This window comes from Cydia amplana, chromosome 26, assembly GCF_948474715.1.
Source record: "Cydia amplana chromosome 26, ilCydAmpl1.1, whole genome shotgun sequence".
Taxonomy (NCBI): Eukaryota; Metazoa; Arthropoda; class Insecta; order Lepidoptera; family Tortricidae; genus Cydia; species Cydia amplana.
In genome coordinates this window covers 3,613,275-3,628,223 of record NC_086094.1, presented here as the reverse complement: position 1 = coordinate 3,628,223, position 14,949 = coordinate 3,613,275, and the positions used below count along the sequence as shown (strand labels likewise).

Genomic DNA, 14,949 nt, shown 5'->3' with positions numbered 1-14,949 from the left:
ATTTTCCGAGCAAAGCTCGGTCTCCTAGATATTATCAAATTTATAAAAGAACTTAGTATTTTCCTAGACTTGGGGGCCGATTTTTGGATTTCGATCGCTCGATTGCGCCGCTCGAAAATCGGTGGAAAACGGCGGAATGCTAATTTTTGAAATACGAGCCATAGAAATTGGGAATCTAGTGTCAAGAATATAATACTCACTAGCAAATCTAGTGGTACTGACCTGTCGTTTTGTCGATTAGTAGAATTTAGATGGCTAGTAGTGGAGATATTATTGAAAGAAATACATGAAATCGAACGGTCGAAATTCTATGCATTCAAATATTCGCATCTTTTTAAAATACATGACATCATTGATTTCTAGTCTAGAGCTAGACTAAAGGTGCCTAACATAACATGAACATAGTCCATTGATTGTATTGTATAGTTTGGCAAGCCGTTTCCGTCAGTAAAAAAAACGGCTAATTTAAAAAATGTACGCTCGAAGCGTTCTCCTCCCATAGAAAATTTGAACTTCGCGCCTTTTTCTACTAACTACGTCGGTTTGCCAGAGTGTAATACTCTACTACTAATACCATACTCTAATACTACCTATAGTAGTAAGAATAGTTGGTCAAACCAATTTGTCAGTAAATAAGAACAAAAAAAACTATACTCATCCTTTTCTTTTGGGTGCTAGTACTAGTGTAAGACAAATATAGTATGATTCTCTCTATGTTTGAAATGAGACAGTCCTTTGACAAACTACAGTAGAAATATATTAACCGTTGGCCGCTAAAAGGCCAACGCCCTTCGACTTCGGCGCAAAAAGTTAAATAACGAACGAAAACCAGTTTAACCGACCGTGCGAAGATTACATCAACGGGCCCACGTTTAAAGAGGTCGCGGTGCGGTGCGATAGTGTATTACCGTAAAATGGGGTGAGTAGGGTTCGCGGGGAGAGTTGGGTTATGAATGGGGAGAGAAGGGATAAAAGGGGGGTGAGATGGAATTTTCAGGCTACTGCTACAAAAATAATGTATTCCAATTTAAAGTGTAGCTATAGTAATACTCATCATAAAAAAAATTATCCAACAATCTTCCAAAATCACCTTTGTATGAAAACCCAACTCACCCCAAATACGAGGGACTACGGGGTGAGGTGGGATTTCCTCTTTATCGTCAAAGTTATGAAATGGAACTACCCAAAATAAAATAAAAACTAAAATACAAACGTCCGGAACACTTATTATATACACCATTCAGTTTGAATATGTAAAAATAAAATGTTATCGAGGTTTGAATGTCAGTTTTGCACCTACTCACCCCATTTTACGGTACCACACGTTTAGACAAAAAGCGGTCAAGTGCGAGTCCATGCACAATCCACACCCATCTAATATTATAAATGCGAAAGTGTGTCTGTCTGCCTGTCTGTTACCTCTTCACCGCTGAACCAATTTAGTTGAAATTTGGTATAGAGATATAGATAGTTTTGAGTCCCGGGGGAGAACAAGGGTAGTTTTTATCCCAGAAGTCATCCTATAAGGGGGTGATAAGGGAGGTGAAAGTTGGAAGTTTGTACGGGGAAACGATAAAAAGCAGATTGGATCAAAAATAAGCTACCTACTCCTACCACCTACATGTAATGACTATGTGATACCTTATTGTATTTATGTCAGTGTGAATAATTTCAAGCGGATTGTGATAAGAATAGCGGAAATAATGGTGCATGCCGTTGGGTGTAAATGCCTATAGGGTTTTCTTCAAGGCCTATGTAAAAACAAGTAAAAACTTTTAAGATTTCTAAACAGACTACGGTTTTCTTTACAAAAAAAAGCTCTTTTAGGCTGCCTGTCTACTGGAGCAGCGAGACAGCGGAGAGGTGAGCAATCTAAAAACCCACCAATAGCGCAAAGAGGAGCGGAGATGGTGGATTTTTATCTCGCTTACCGCTGATACTGCTCCGCACCAGTGGACAGGCAGCCTAAGTCTTTTTAAAATGTTGCCTATCCCACAATAAACTATACAGAGATCCTATATATGTCACCCGCGTCATAAAAACGAAAGAAGTGTAAAAGGAGTTTTAAACGGTGAGTAGCATTCGCATGTAGCACCTCGTTGCAGGTGTCCATAGGCTACGGTAAACACTTGCCATCAGACCGTATGTTCGTGGCACAAAAACGTTGCTAAGGAACCCTAATAGCCCAGTCCACTTTTGAATTTCATTTACATACGATGTGAGTCATTCTGACTCACGAGTCACAATAGACCCGTAGTGTCCATAAGAGCACAAAAGAAGCCATTACTTAGTTTTTGTATATTTTCTTACGTAAATGTGTATTGCAAGCAGAGCCCGATTCGAACTACGCATTCGTATACAGTGGATCTTTCTCTTTTACTCCAATGAAGGCGTTAGTATAGAGTGACAGAGAAAGATGCCCTCAATTTGCGAACTTCAGTATAGGTACAGGGTTTACACACTTACCCTAATAATCTGTCATGTGCGCAAAAATAGGTACAAATTAAAGCACGATAAAAGCATTTTAGGCATATTTTTATAAATACTGTCGCAAACTAGAATAATGATGTACCTATGGATTTGGAAGTGAACACTCTTGATTAAGGGTTGACTTACCTTAAACCGGGCCGTGCCAGGGCCGAGGCGTCGGACATATAATTTTCTATGACGGTTCATCGGTGATCACATGGTGCTTTTTATAAAAAAGCGGCCAAGTGCGAGTCGGACTCGCGCACGGAGGGTTCCGCACCATCAACAAAAAATAGAGCAAAATAAGCAAAAAAACAAACAAAAAAACGGTCACCCATCCAAGTACTGACCCCGCCCGACGTTGCTTAACTTCGGTCAAAAATCACGTTTGTTGTATGGGAGCCCCACTTAAATCTTTATTTTATTCTGTTTTTAGTATTTGTTGTTATAGCGGCAACAGAAATACATCATCTGTGAAAATTTCAACTGTCTAGCTATCACGGTTCGTGAGATACAGCCTGGTGACAGACGGACGGACGGACGGACGGACAGCGGAGTCTTAGTAATAGGGTCCCGTTTTTACCCTTTCGTACGGAACCCTAAAAACGAAGCGCCGGAAGCTCCGGCCCGGTTAGCGTGTGTCATCCTTAATTTACTACTCTCTATAAAAATAGTAGACAACAAGGGCATAAAGTGACCCATTTTTACCCGAGGAAATTTTAGACGAGGGTAAAAATGGACATTTATGCCCTTGTTGTACACTTTGCTTTTCACTTCGATTGCGAGGAAAATAAATTATATTTTTCACGGCAATTTACACCACGAAATTGTCGTAAAGCGAAAGAACATAGAGTCAGACCAAGAAAAGTCTGCAGCGGATTTGACAGCGCTCGCAGTGCCAGTGTTATTTTAAACGTCAAACCAGGGATCGGAACCGGTTTTTTGCAAAAACTTAGAAATAACCATATTTTTCGAATTATTTTATACTCGAAATGTAGGACTCAGTTGTGTTTTTAGGGTACGACTTCGTATTATTAGATTGCCCAATTAGAAATGAAGTAATTAGCAAAGAACGAAAAAATACCGTTTCCGTTCCCATACAAAAAATACCGGTATCCGATCCCTGCGTCAAACTTCTATGAAATGATGACGTGTAAATAACACTTGCACTGCGTGGGCTATCAAATCCGCTGCAGACTTTTCTTGGTCTGACTCTAATACATAACCAATTCCCGCCAACTAACTTTTTAATATATTTTTTTTAAATTTTCAACATGTGATCAGAGTTTCAGACGCTTGGTTTTCTGCCAACTGAAACATTTCGGAGCATTTTTGAACGATATCGATTATCGTTCAAAAATGCTCCTATTTTATGTGATTTACTAAATTTAATGACAGAAATTACGGATTTCTAATAAATTGTAGCAAAAATAAAATAATATAACAAGTTTTGTCATCTACACAATTTTATTGCTCAGTAAAATTGTGCAATATGTTTTAACTGTTTGGCTGTTGAGACCGATTACCTTAGTCTTAGAAGAAAATTTTACTTTTATGCTCTAGAGCATAAAATGCGATTTTATGTCGTCTACGCACGACATAAAGGTGCACTTTTCGAGCATGAGAAGTGAAAAAAACGTTTATTAAAAGAAAACAGATAAAATAACATATAGGCCGGTTACTAAACTTTAAATTGTTCGAGAGCATCACATTATATCCTACAGTATATTTGTGTTTGGAATATAATAGAACACTATTTTGTGAATGTATGTGTAAAGTAATCTCTAAAAAATATATTGAGATTTTTGGAAAAAAAAAATTTAAAAATTTAGTTTTAAAAAAGATGTAAACATCAAATTCTACAGTAGCGATTTTTTGTTCAAAAGGCATAACTAAATATTTTACACTGTAAGTAAAATATGCACCACTTTTTTAGTGGTGCATACGTCACGAGCAATAAAAATGTTTGAAATAAATAATTACAATACAACATTAATTAAACACTTGGTGATTTTCCACTTTATTGTTACGCCAATTATTCTACTCAATCTAATAAAATAAAAAACCAGGGGATTTTATTTTTACTATTTTTTAAACAATTATAACGTATTTTACCCCACGCGCATTAATTCTACAGTATATTTTTTTAATGCACCATACAGCCTGTAATTAATGTTATCACAACGTCAAAGAATCTCCTATTAATACAATGAGCTTTTGTCACAATTGTAAAAATGGCTATCGTTAAATTATTCAAATGATCGGCGCGGGGCGGGAGGGGAAGCGATGGCGATACCTCAAGGCCGCACGGCCGCAAAGCAACGGATTGGATAGGATGAAGGTATCTTAGGGCGGTTACAGAGTAGCGTTTTATACGAGCGTACGCGTACAGTCACCAGCAATTAAATGTCTGCTAGTGCACGAAAATACTAACGACCTTTTTTCCTACGTCCAGTTGACCTAAGTTTAAAATGTATAAATTGCGAAACTTGTAACGACATGTGTCCCACGTTTAGCTGACCTAAGTTTAAAAAGTCTACCGTACCGCGAAGAAATTCAAAGGTGTATGTGAAGTCCCCAATCCGCATTGGGCTAGCGTGGGGACTACCGTACGAAACTGATAATTTTATTTAACATCACGATTTTTGGTCGTTCATGAACTGTCAAAAGTGACGTTTCTTCAAATAAAAACGTCACTTTTGACACTTGTATGGATGGGATATGTCAGTGTCAAACAAGTGACTAAAGTGACGTTTTTTTTAGAAACGTCACTTGACACTTGTATGGATGGGATATGTCAGGGTCAAACAAGTGAGAAAGGTGACGTGTTTTTAAGAAACGTCACTCTTGACACTTGTATGGATGGGATATGTCAGGTCAAACAAGTGACAAAAGTGACTTTTTTTTAAAGAAACGTCACTTTTGACAAGTATGGATGGGCTATGTCAGTGTCAAACAAGTGACAAAAGTGGCGTTTTTGAAGAAACGTCACTCTTGACACTTGTATGGATGGGATATGTCAGTGTCAAACAAGTGACAAAAGTGACGTTTTTTATGAAACGCCACTATTGACACTTGTATGGATGGGATATATCGGTGTCAAACAAGTGACAAAAGTGACTTTTTTTAAAGAAACGTCACTTTTGACATGTATGGATGGGCTATGTCAGTGTCAAACAAGTGACAAAAGTGACTTTTTTTTAAAGAAACGTCACTTTTGACATGTATGGATGGGCTATGTCAGTGTCAAACAAGTGACAAAAGTGGCGTTTTTGAAGAAACGTCACTCTTGACACTTGTATGGATGGGATATGTCAGTGTCAAACAAGTGACAAAAGTGACGTTTTTTATGAAACGCCACTATTGACACTTGTATGGATGGGATATATCGGTGTCAAACAAGTGACAAAAGTGACTTTTTTTAAAGAAACGTCACTTTTGACATGTATGGATGGGCTATGTCAGTGTCAAACAAGTGACAAAAGTGACGTTTTTGAAGAAACGTCACTCTTGACACTTGTATGGATGGGATATGTCAGGGTCAAACAAGTGAGAAAAGTGACGTTTGTTTTTAAGAAACGTCACTTTTGACACTTGTATGGATGGGATATGTCGGTGTCAAACAAGTGACAAAAGTGACTTTTTTTTAAAGAAACGTCACTTTTGACATGTATGTATGGGATATGTCAGTGTCAAACAAGTGACAAAAGTGACTTTTTTATTTAAAGAAACGTCACTTTTGACAAGTATGGATGGGCTATGTCAGTGTCAAACAAGTGGCAAAAGTGACGTTTTTTTTAAGAATCGTCACTTTTGACACTTGTTGACACTGATATATCCGATCCATATCGTTTCTATAACTAATATTTGACGTATCTCAACTGACCTAAGTTTAAAATGTATAAATTGCGAAATTTCTAACGACATGTGTCCCACGTTTAGCTGACCTAAGTTTAAAAAGTCTACTGTACCGCGAAGACATTCAAAGGTGTATGTGAAGTCCCCAATCCGCACTGGGCTAGCGTGGGAACTACCGTACGAAACTGATAATTTTATTTAATATCACGATTTTTGGTCGTTCATGAACTATCAAAAGTGACGTTTCTTCAAACAAAAACGTCACTTTTGACACTTGTATGGATGGGATATGTCAGTGTCAAATAAGTAACTAAAGTGACGTTTCTTCAAAAACGTTACTTTTGACATGTATGGATGGGCTATGTCAGTGTCAAACAAGTGACAAAAGTGACGTTTTTAAAGAAACGTCACTCTTGACATTGACACTTGTATGGATGGGATATGTCAGGTCAGGGTCAAACAAGTGACAAAAGTGACGTTTTTGAAGAAACGTCACTTGACACTTGTATGGATGGGATATGTCAGGGTCAAACAAGTGAGAAAGGTGACGTTTTTTTAAGAAACGTCACTTTTGACACTTGTATGGATGGGATATGTCGGTGTCAAACAAGTGACAAAATTGACGTTTTTTATGAAACGTCACTATTGACACTTGTATGGAATTGGATGGGATATGTCAGGGTCAAACAAGTGAAAATGTGACGTTTTTTTAAGAAACGTCACTCTTGACACTTGTATGGATGGGATATGTCAGTGTCAAAAAAGTGACAAAAGTGACTTTTTTTTTAATGAAACGTTACTTTTGACATGTATGGATGGGCTATGTTAGTGTCAAACAAGTGACAAAAGTGACGTTTTTGAAGAAACGTCACTCTTGACACTTGTATGGATGGGATATGTCAGGGTCAAACAAGTGAGAAAGCTGAATTTTTTTTAAGAAACGTCACTAATACACTTGTATGGATGGGATTTGTCGGTGTCAAACAAGTGACAAAAGTGACGTTTTTTATGAAACGTCACTATTGACACTTGTATGGATGGGCTATGTCAGTGTCAAACAAGTGACAAAAGTAACGTTTTTGTAGGAACGTCACTCTTGGCACTTGTATGGATGGGACATGTCAGAGTGACAAAAGTGACTTTTTTAAAGAAACGTCACTTTTGACATAGGTATATGGATGGGCTATGTCAGTGTCAAACAAGTGACAAGAGTGACGTTTTTGAAGAAACGTCACTCTTGACACTTGTATGGATGGGATATGTCAGGGTCGAACAAGTGAGAAATGTAACTTTTTTTTTAATGAAACGTCACGTTTGACACTTGTATGGATGGGATATATGTCGTTGTCAAACAAGTGACAAAAGTGACGTTTTTTATGAAATGTCACTATTGACACTTGTATGGATGGGATATGTCAGTGTCAAACAAGTGACTAAAGTGACGTTTTTTTAGAAACGTCACTCTTGACACTTGTATGGATGGGCTATGTCAGTGTCAAACAAGTGACAAAAGTGACGTTTTTGAAGAAACGTCACTTTTGACATGTATGGATGGGCTATGGCAGTGTCAAACAAGTGACAAAAGTGACGTTTTTGAAGGTACGTCACTCTTGACACTTGTATGGATGGGATATGTCAGGGTCAAACAAGTGAGAAAGGTGACGTTTTTTTTATAAATATTGACTTTCAAAGTATTGTCATTAGGCTTTTTGAACGTAGCTATTTTGAGCGTAGCAATTTTAAAAGTATTGGTCTCAAATTATTTGTTATTTATTTTGATTTCTCGCAAAGCACTTGTTATTATTCCAATATTTTTTTGATAACACGTGTTAAATAAACAGATAATTGTAGAAATATACAATTTTCGAGTGTAGGATGAATAAACATATTTTTTAAGCATAAAATAAAAAATAAAAAATCATAATAAATAGATCTCACGGTATCCGAGTGGTGCAAATTTCCATATCAATTGAGATTAATATTATGACCTAATCATCAAATTTTCGAATTGTGTAGGAATTTTTAAGTTACATTTATATCGATTATTAAAAAGAAAACTATAGATTGAGCTTACTGTACACAGCTCACAGGAAACTCTCGGGATTTCTTTGTTATTAATCATGAACTAACTTAAGACATATAATTGATACATTATCCCGACTGTATGACTTAGTCTGTATAGTGTTCTAGATATTGACCCTAGGGTCATTAATTTCATGAAGAGCTCAATTACGGTACTGGAGATAATCGTATCGTGGGCATCTGTAAACCCTATATATTGATTAGAAAAAGCTTTCGAAACTGTACGAATTAATGCAAGCAAAATTTTTTCTTCCCCCGCCTAATAACTAGCTCAGTGGACCCACACTAGGCTAAGCCTGTGTCGTGGTGACCGCTCTACAACACTCTGAGTATTATCAAAGTAGATACCTATAAAACCTACTTTAAATTGTATGTATGTTTGTCACAGGGTATGAACCTACGGCTGGCGTTTGCCGTGGTCTCCTCCGCCTGCTGGTCGGCCTTCCAACATGGCTACAGTACTGGTGTCCTTAATGCGCCACAGCTGGTAAGTCAAGTTAAAATCATCACTACATAGTATAAAACAAAGTCGCTTCCCGCTGTCTGTCCCTATGTATGCTTAAAATGTGTCACGTTGTGGACAGATCTCCATGGTAACGACGGTAACGTTATCGTCCGTAAACCGACTTTACAGACAACCATATATTTTATTTCAGGTGATGTCAAGATGGCTGCAATTCGACGCGTTATCTGGCACCAACCTGACCATGGAGGCCACCGAAGAGCCGAAGGTAGCCACCATCTGGTCTGTTGCCGTCTCTGTCTATTGCGTGGGGGGCATGATAGGGGGCATGCTGACTGGCGTCATTGCTGACAGGTAATGTTAAGCAATACTTCCATAAGAATTAAATACTGCTCGATTTTGCAGGCAGTATTTCACATATGTATTTAGGTATAGCTGACAATATGTACCTATATATATACCTATATACCTATGTACTGCGTACTGCGTTATAAATGTTATTGGCGATATTTTTCCAATGTTCAATATTTCTGAAAATCATACCAAAAAATTATTTCGATTATACTTACTTGGCTGGCGCGATGACCCAAAATGAGTCTTGGCCTCCAACACGAGAGCACGCCACTTGCTCGGCCCAGAGCGGTATCTCGCCAGCTTTCGCTGACGCCGAGCTCACGGAGATCTGCCTCCACTCTGAAAGGATGGGTGAAGATTTCGATTATGCTGAGTGTTTTTCAACCTTCGGTCTTATTTCGTGGTAGGTATGCTCACAATGTTATTCTTGACTGGTAATTTGAGCAACATTTTTAATAATGTACTTACATGTATAAAATTCCTTACAGATTTGGCCGAAAAGGCGGGCTGCTGCTCAACAACGCGCTTGTATTCGTCTCAGCCGCCTTCCAGGGGACGGCAAAGAAAGCTAATTCTGCAGAACTGCTTATACTTGGACGGTAAGCTTATCCATACACTACACATGTAGTGAACAATCCTTTGCCAGACTTAGATCGACCGGGATATGAACCGTGATTAAGTACCTTTTGTATTGTTTTCGAGCTCCCAACATTTCGACGCAGTTACATGCATCTTGTTCACATCCCAGTCGATATAAGTCTAGTGAAACTAAAAACTAACCGTGAATCCTTTGCCATCGTATTTTCTTGATACGATACAATTAATAGGCGTTCCAAGCCTACCCTTCTCTGATGACAGGATAGCCGTCTCTGATGGAAAGCCACATCGTTTCAGTTGATCAATTTAGTTTGATTGCAGATTGGTCATCGGCATCAACAGCGGTCTGAACGCGGGTCTGGCTCCCATGTACTTGGCCGAAATATCACCAGTGTCTCTCCGAGGATCGGTGAGTTTAACTTTAATATTTAGCGTCACTTGCACCATTTCACTAATCCGGGGTTAACCGGTTAAATCAGGAGTTACCATGGTTACCAGTACAATTTGACATTAGGTTAACGGTTTAACCGCTTAACCCTGGGTTAGTGGGATGGTGCAAGTGGGCCCTAAGGCTTTCTAAAATAGTAAACGGCGAAGGTGACGTTGGTTGAATATGGCAATCGATTGAGAGGCGACAACTACAAAAAAAACCTTTAATGGACCTTTCCAGCGACCTCCAGGTTCGAAGGAAGGATCACTAACGACAGGCTAGGAGTCTTAGTAGGCCGTTATATTGTCAGCTATATAATATTTCCCAAGAAAAATTGCTGTCGATGCATATCTAATGTCACACATCACATCACGTAAACTTATACAAGATATATCTATCTATATCAGGCGGCCTAGCCAAGGTGACAATCGCTATCGCTTCGCCATCGAATCGCTTTGTGTCTCTCTATTACTCTTCCCTATTAGTGTGACAGTGACAGTGGCGTTTCGATCGGGAGCGTAAGCGATTGGCATGTTGGTTACGCGACCTGTTATTAGTTTTCGTTCTCTGCGACTAAGTTCTTTGTGACTTTTTAAAACCTACTATATTTTCCAGATCGGCACAGTCTACCAGCTGGTCATCACCATCTCCATCCTTCTCTCCCAAGGCCTGGGTCTACCCTCAGTCCTGGGGACGGAGGAAGGCTGGCCCTGGCTGCTGGCCGTCTGCGCTATACCGGCCGTCATACAGAGCGTCACGCTGCCGCTGTGCCCCGAGTCGCCCAAGTATTTGCTGCTGAATAAAGGAAGAGAGCTGCACGCTCAGGAAGGTAATATTCTCCAGATCAGCAGTCTACCAGCTGGTCATCACCATCTCCATCCTTCTCTCACAAGGTCTGGGTCTACCCTCAGTCCTGGGCACGGAGGAAGGCTGGCCCTAGCTGCTGGCCGTCATACAGAGCGTCACGCTGCCGCTGTGCCCCGAGTCGCCCAAGTATTTGCTGCTGAATAAAGGAAGAGAGCTGCACGCTCAGGAAGGTAATATTCTCCAGATCAGCAGTCTACCAGCTGGTCTTCACCATCTCCACCCTCCTCTCCCAAGGGCTGGGTCTACCTTCAGTTCTGGGCACGGAGGAAGGCTGGGCCTGGCTGCTGGCCGTCATACAGAGCGTCACGCTGCCGCTGTACCCCGAGTCGCCCAAGTATTTGCTGCTGAATAAAGGGAGAGAGATGCACGCTCAGGAAGGTAATAGTCTCTAGATCAGCACAGTCTACCAGCTGGTCATCACTATCTCCATCCTTCTCTCGCAAGGCCTGGGTCTACCCTCAGTCCTGGGCGCGGAGGAAGGCTGGGCCTGGTTGCTGGCCGTCATACAGAGCGTCACGCTGCCGCTGTGCCCCGAGTCGCCCAAGTATTTGCTGCTGAATAAAGGAAGAGAGCTGCACGCTCAGGAAGGTAATATTCTCCAGATCAGCAGTCTACCAGCTGGTCATCACCATCTCCATTCTCCTCTCGCAAGGGCTGGGTCTACCCTCAGTCCTGGGCGCGGAGGAAGGCTGGCCCTGGCTGCTAGCCGTCTGCGGTATACCGGCCGTCATGCAGAGCGTCACGCTGCCGCTGTGCCCCGAGTCGCCCAAGTATTTGCTGCTGAATAAAGGGCAGGAGCTGCACGCTCAGGAAGGTAATAAATAAATAAATATTAATATAGGACACTCTTACACTTATTGACTAAGTCCCACAGTAAGCTCAAGAAGGCTTGTGTTGTGGGTACTCAGACAACGATATATATAATATATAAATACATAGAAAACCCCCAAGACTCAGGAACAAATATCTGTGCTCATCACACAAATAAGTGCCCTTACCGGGATTCGAACCCAGGACCGCGGCATCACCATCTACATCCTTCTCTCCCAAAGCAGGTATGGCTCACTCCGCGATTTCGTCGCGTCGCTATAAGTACATGCGGCCCACACCAATTTTGGTGTCTAACAGTAGTAGTTGCCTAGTTGGCGCGCACCGCTACGGAACTGACGCCTGCGCGCGCTTGCGCTCATATCTCTCGTAATAGACGTGTTTTGTTAGAGAGTGAACCTTCTCTACCTACCTAGTACAGTCAGCAGCAGAAGTTGCTAAGCGGGCTAGGTGTTCAAAATGATCTTGACGCGACTTTATTGTTAAGAGAATTTTGAACACCTCGCCCGCTTAGAAACTTCTGCTGCTGACTGTACTATAGTTTATTCTGTGCCCGAGGCCTGGCATAGTAGAACGACGCCATATTTGTAGTTGCCCATCGTCCACACTGTTAACTGTACATCAGTGGACCTTATGCCTTTTGTAATAAGATCCGCCGATGTCACAGAATAAATAATAGTACTAAGTACAGAAGACTCACTCTCTAACAAAACGCGTCTGTTACGATCAGCACAGATATGGCCGCTAGGTGGCGACAGCGCCACGCGCGGCTTATGGCTTTCCCCAAAATTGGGGCGGAACGGATGTACTTTTAGCTACCTGTAGCAAAGCGACGAAATCGCGGAGTGAGCCACGCCTGCCGATGTACAGTTAGGAGTGTTGCTGTGTTTACATAATCATTTTCTGTTTTTCAACGATAACTTTGACAAAAAGCTATGATATTTAGCTAGCTAGGATCTTAGGAGTAATTTTAACCAAATGTTTATTTCTATTTTCAGCTCTGAATTGGCTACGGGGTGACGTAGCTGTCCACGGCGAAATGGAAGAAATGCACCAGGTTAGTTTTTCAGATTTAACGATAGATTGTATTTAATCTCGAGTAGTATAATTGCATCATCATCATCAGACATATTTCCTTGTATTCTTATCTAATTTTTAAGTGGCTCCCATAGGTACCTAACATATTTGGGCAAATTTCCATATATTTAATTTCACAAACGGGTCTAACGCGATAGTTTCGGGTAGTTTAGTGGTGTTTTATTAATATCTCCGTTGACATTTGCTGGGTTGTCAGTCTTTCCGTGACCACAGCTGGTGCAACTCAGCTGAAACGTCGTCGGAATTTAAGGTAAAAACAATGAAAATATATATCGCGTTAGACCCGTTTGTGAAATTAAATATGTGTACAAAACGCGAGAGTTCAAAGTGTTAAATTTCCATTATTATAATACTCATAAAATGAAAATATTTTCGGCAATATTCCCCGCATTCACCAGTTTATTGTCATTTCTAGGAGGCGGAAAAGAACAAAGTGAGCAAGAAAGTGACACTCCGCGAACTCTTCGGCAACCGCCAGCTCCGTCAACCCCTGCTCATCGCCATGACAGTGATGGTTGCCCAGCAGTTGTCTGGAATAAACGCCGTCATGTTCTACTCTACGGATATCTTCTCGCAGGCCAGCCTTAAGCCCCCTTATTCGCAGTATGCTACTTTAGGTAGGTTTATTTACAGAATTGTTGTTTGAAACAAGTAAACCAATAAAACCCGACTACACTTTTTTAAACTGCATTAACTTATGGGGCAGACAGTGAAATAATAATAGCGCGTAACTTCTATAATTCTTCCAACAACGCAATAAAAAAAAAATCGGACAGGTGCGAGTCGGACTCGCCCACCGAGGGTTCCGTAGTTTTTAGTAGGTACCTATTTGTTGTTATATCACGGTTCATGAGACAGACGGACAGTGGAGTCTTAGTAAAAAGGTTCCGTTTTTACCCTTTGGGTACGGAACCTTAATAAACAAGCTGGCAGAGCGTAGCTAGGGTAAATCATTCATTAATACATTCGCTGCAGTCGAGTAACCATTTTCATTTTTCTTTAATTAAGAAAAAATAAACAATAAAATTAATTACATACATATAACCACTCCATATTTATTTTTGTTGATAATAAAATTAATACAATTTATTGTTATTCTTATAATCTTTTCTTTTTACAGGAACTGGAGCCATGAACGTTCTAATGACCTTAGTGAGCTTGGTGCTGGTGGAGATAGCCGGCCGAAAGACGTTGCTCCTGGTCGGCTTCAGCGGCATGTTTATCAGCTCCGTCTTGTTACTAGCGGCAATGTTGCACGTGGTAAGTGTTGTGGGGAATATTGCCGACAATATTACTGAAGATGACTCTTATGTGCTCGGTACTGGTGGAGGTTGACTGGTGCGAAGTTACAATAGCAAGGTTCGTGGGGAATATTGCTGACAATATTACTGAGTGTGCGATTGATGACCTTAGTGAGCTTGGTGCTGGAGATAGCCGGCCGGAAGACGTTAATCCTGGTCGGCTTTAGCGGCATGTTTATCAGCTCCATCTTGTTATTAGCGGCAATGTTGCACGTGGTAAGTGTTGTGGGGAATATTGCCGACAATATTACTGAAGATGACTCTTATGTGCTCGGTACTGGTGGAGGTTGACTGGTGCGAAGTTACAATAGCAAGGTTCGTGGGGAATATTGCTGACAATATTACTGAGTGTGCGATTGATGACCTTAGTGAGCTTGGTGCTGGAGATAGCCGGCCGGAAGACGTTAATCCTGGTCGGCTTTAGCGGCATGTTTATCAGCTCCATCTTGTTATTAGCGGCAATGTTGCACGTGGTAAGTGTTGTGGGGAATATTGCCGACAATATTACTGAAGATGACTCTTATGTGCTCGGTACTGGAGGAGGTTGATCGGTGCTAAGTTACAATAGTAAGGTTCGTGGGGAATATTGCTGAAAATATTAT

At 40.7% G+C, this 14,949-nt stretch overlaps 1 protein-coding gene across 1 annotated transcript in view; it reads left to right on the top strand.

The window, feature by feature from the left end:
• Window positions 1-14,949, top strand: part of LOC134660166 (solute carrier family 2, facilitated glucose transporter member 3-like) — a 45,643-nt gene that overhangs the window by 28,593 nt on the left and 2,101 nt on the right. The window contains exons 2-9 of the mRNA XM_063515897.1: window positions 8,798-8,896; window positions 9,066-9,226; window positions 9,715-9,825; window positions 10,145-10,232; window positions 10,869-11,082; window positions 12,947-13,005; window positions 13,462-13,663; window positions 14,167-14,306. Of these exons, the coding sequence (XP_063371967.1) occupies window positions 8,798-8,896; window positions 9,066-9,226; window positions 9,715-9,825; window positions 10,145-10,232; window positions 10,869-11,082; window positions 12,947-13,005; window positions 13,462-13,663; window positions 14,167-14,306 (1,074 nt within the window). The remainder of the gene's footprint in view (window positions 1-8,797; window positions 8,897-9,065; window positions 9,227-9,714; window positions 9,826-10,144; window positions 10,233-10,868; window positions 11,083-12,946; window positions 13,006-13,461; window positions 13,664-14,166; window positions 14,307-14,949) is intronic.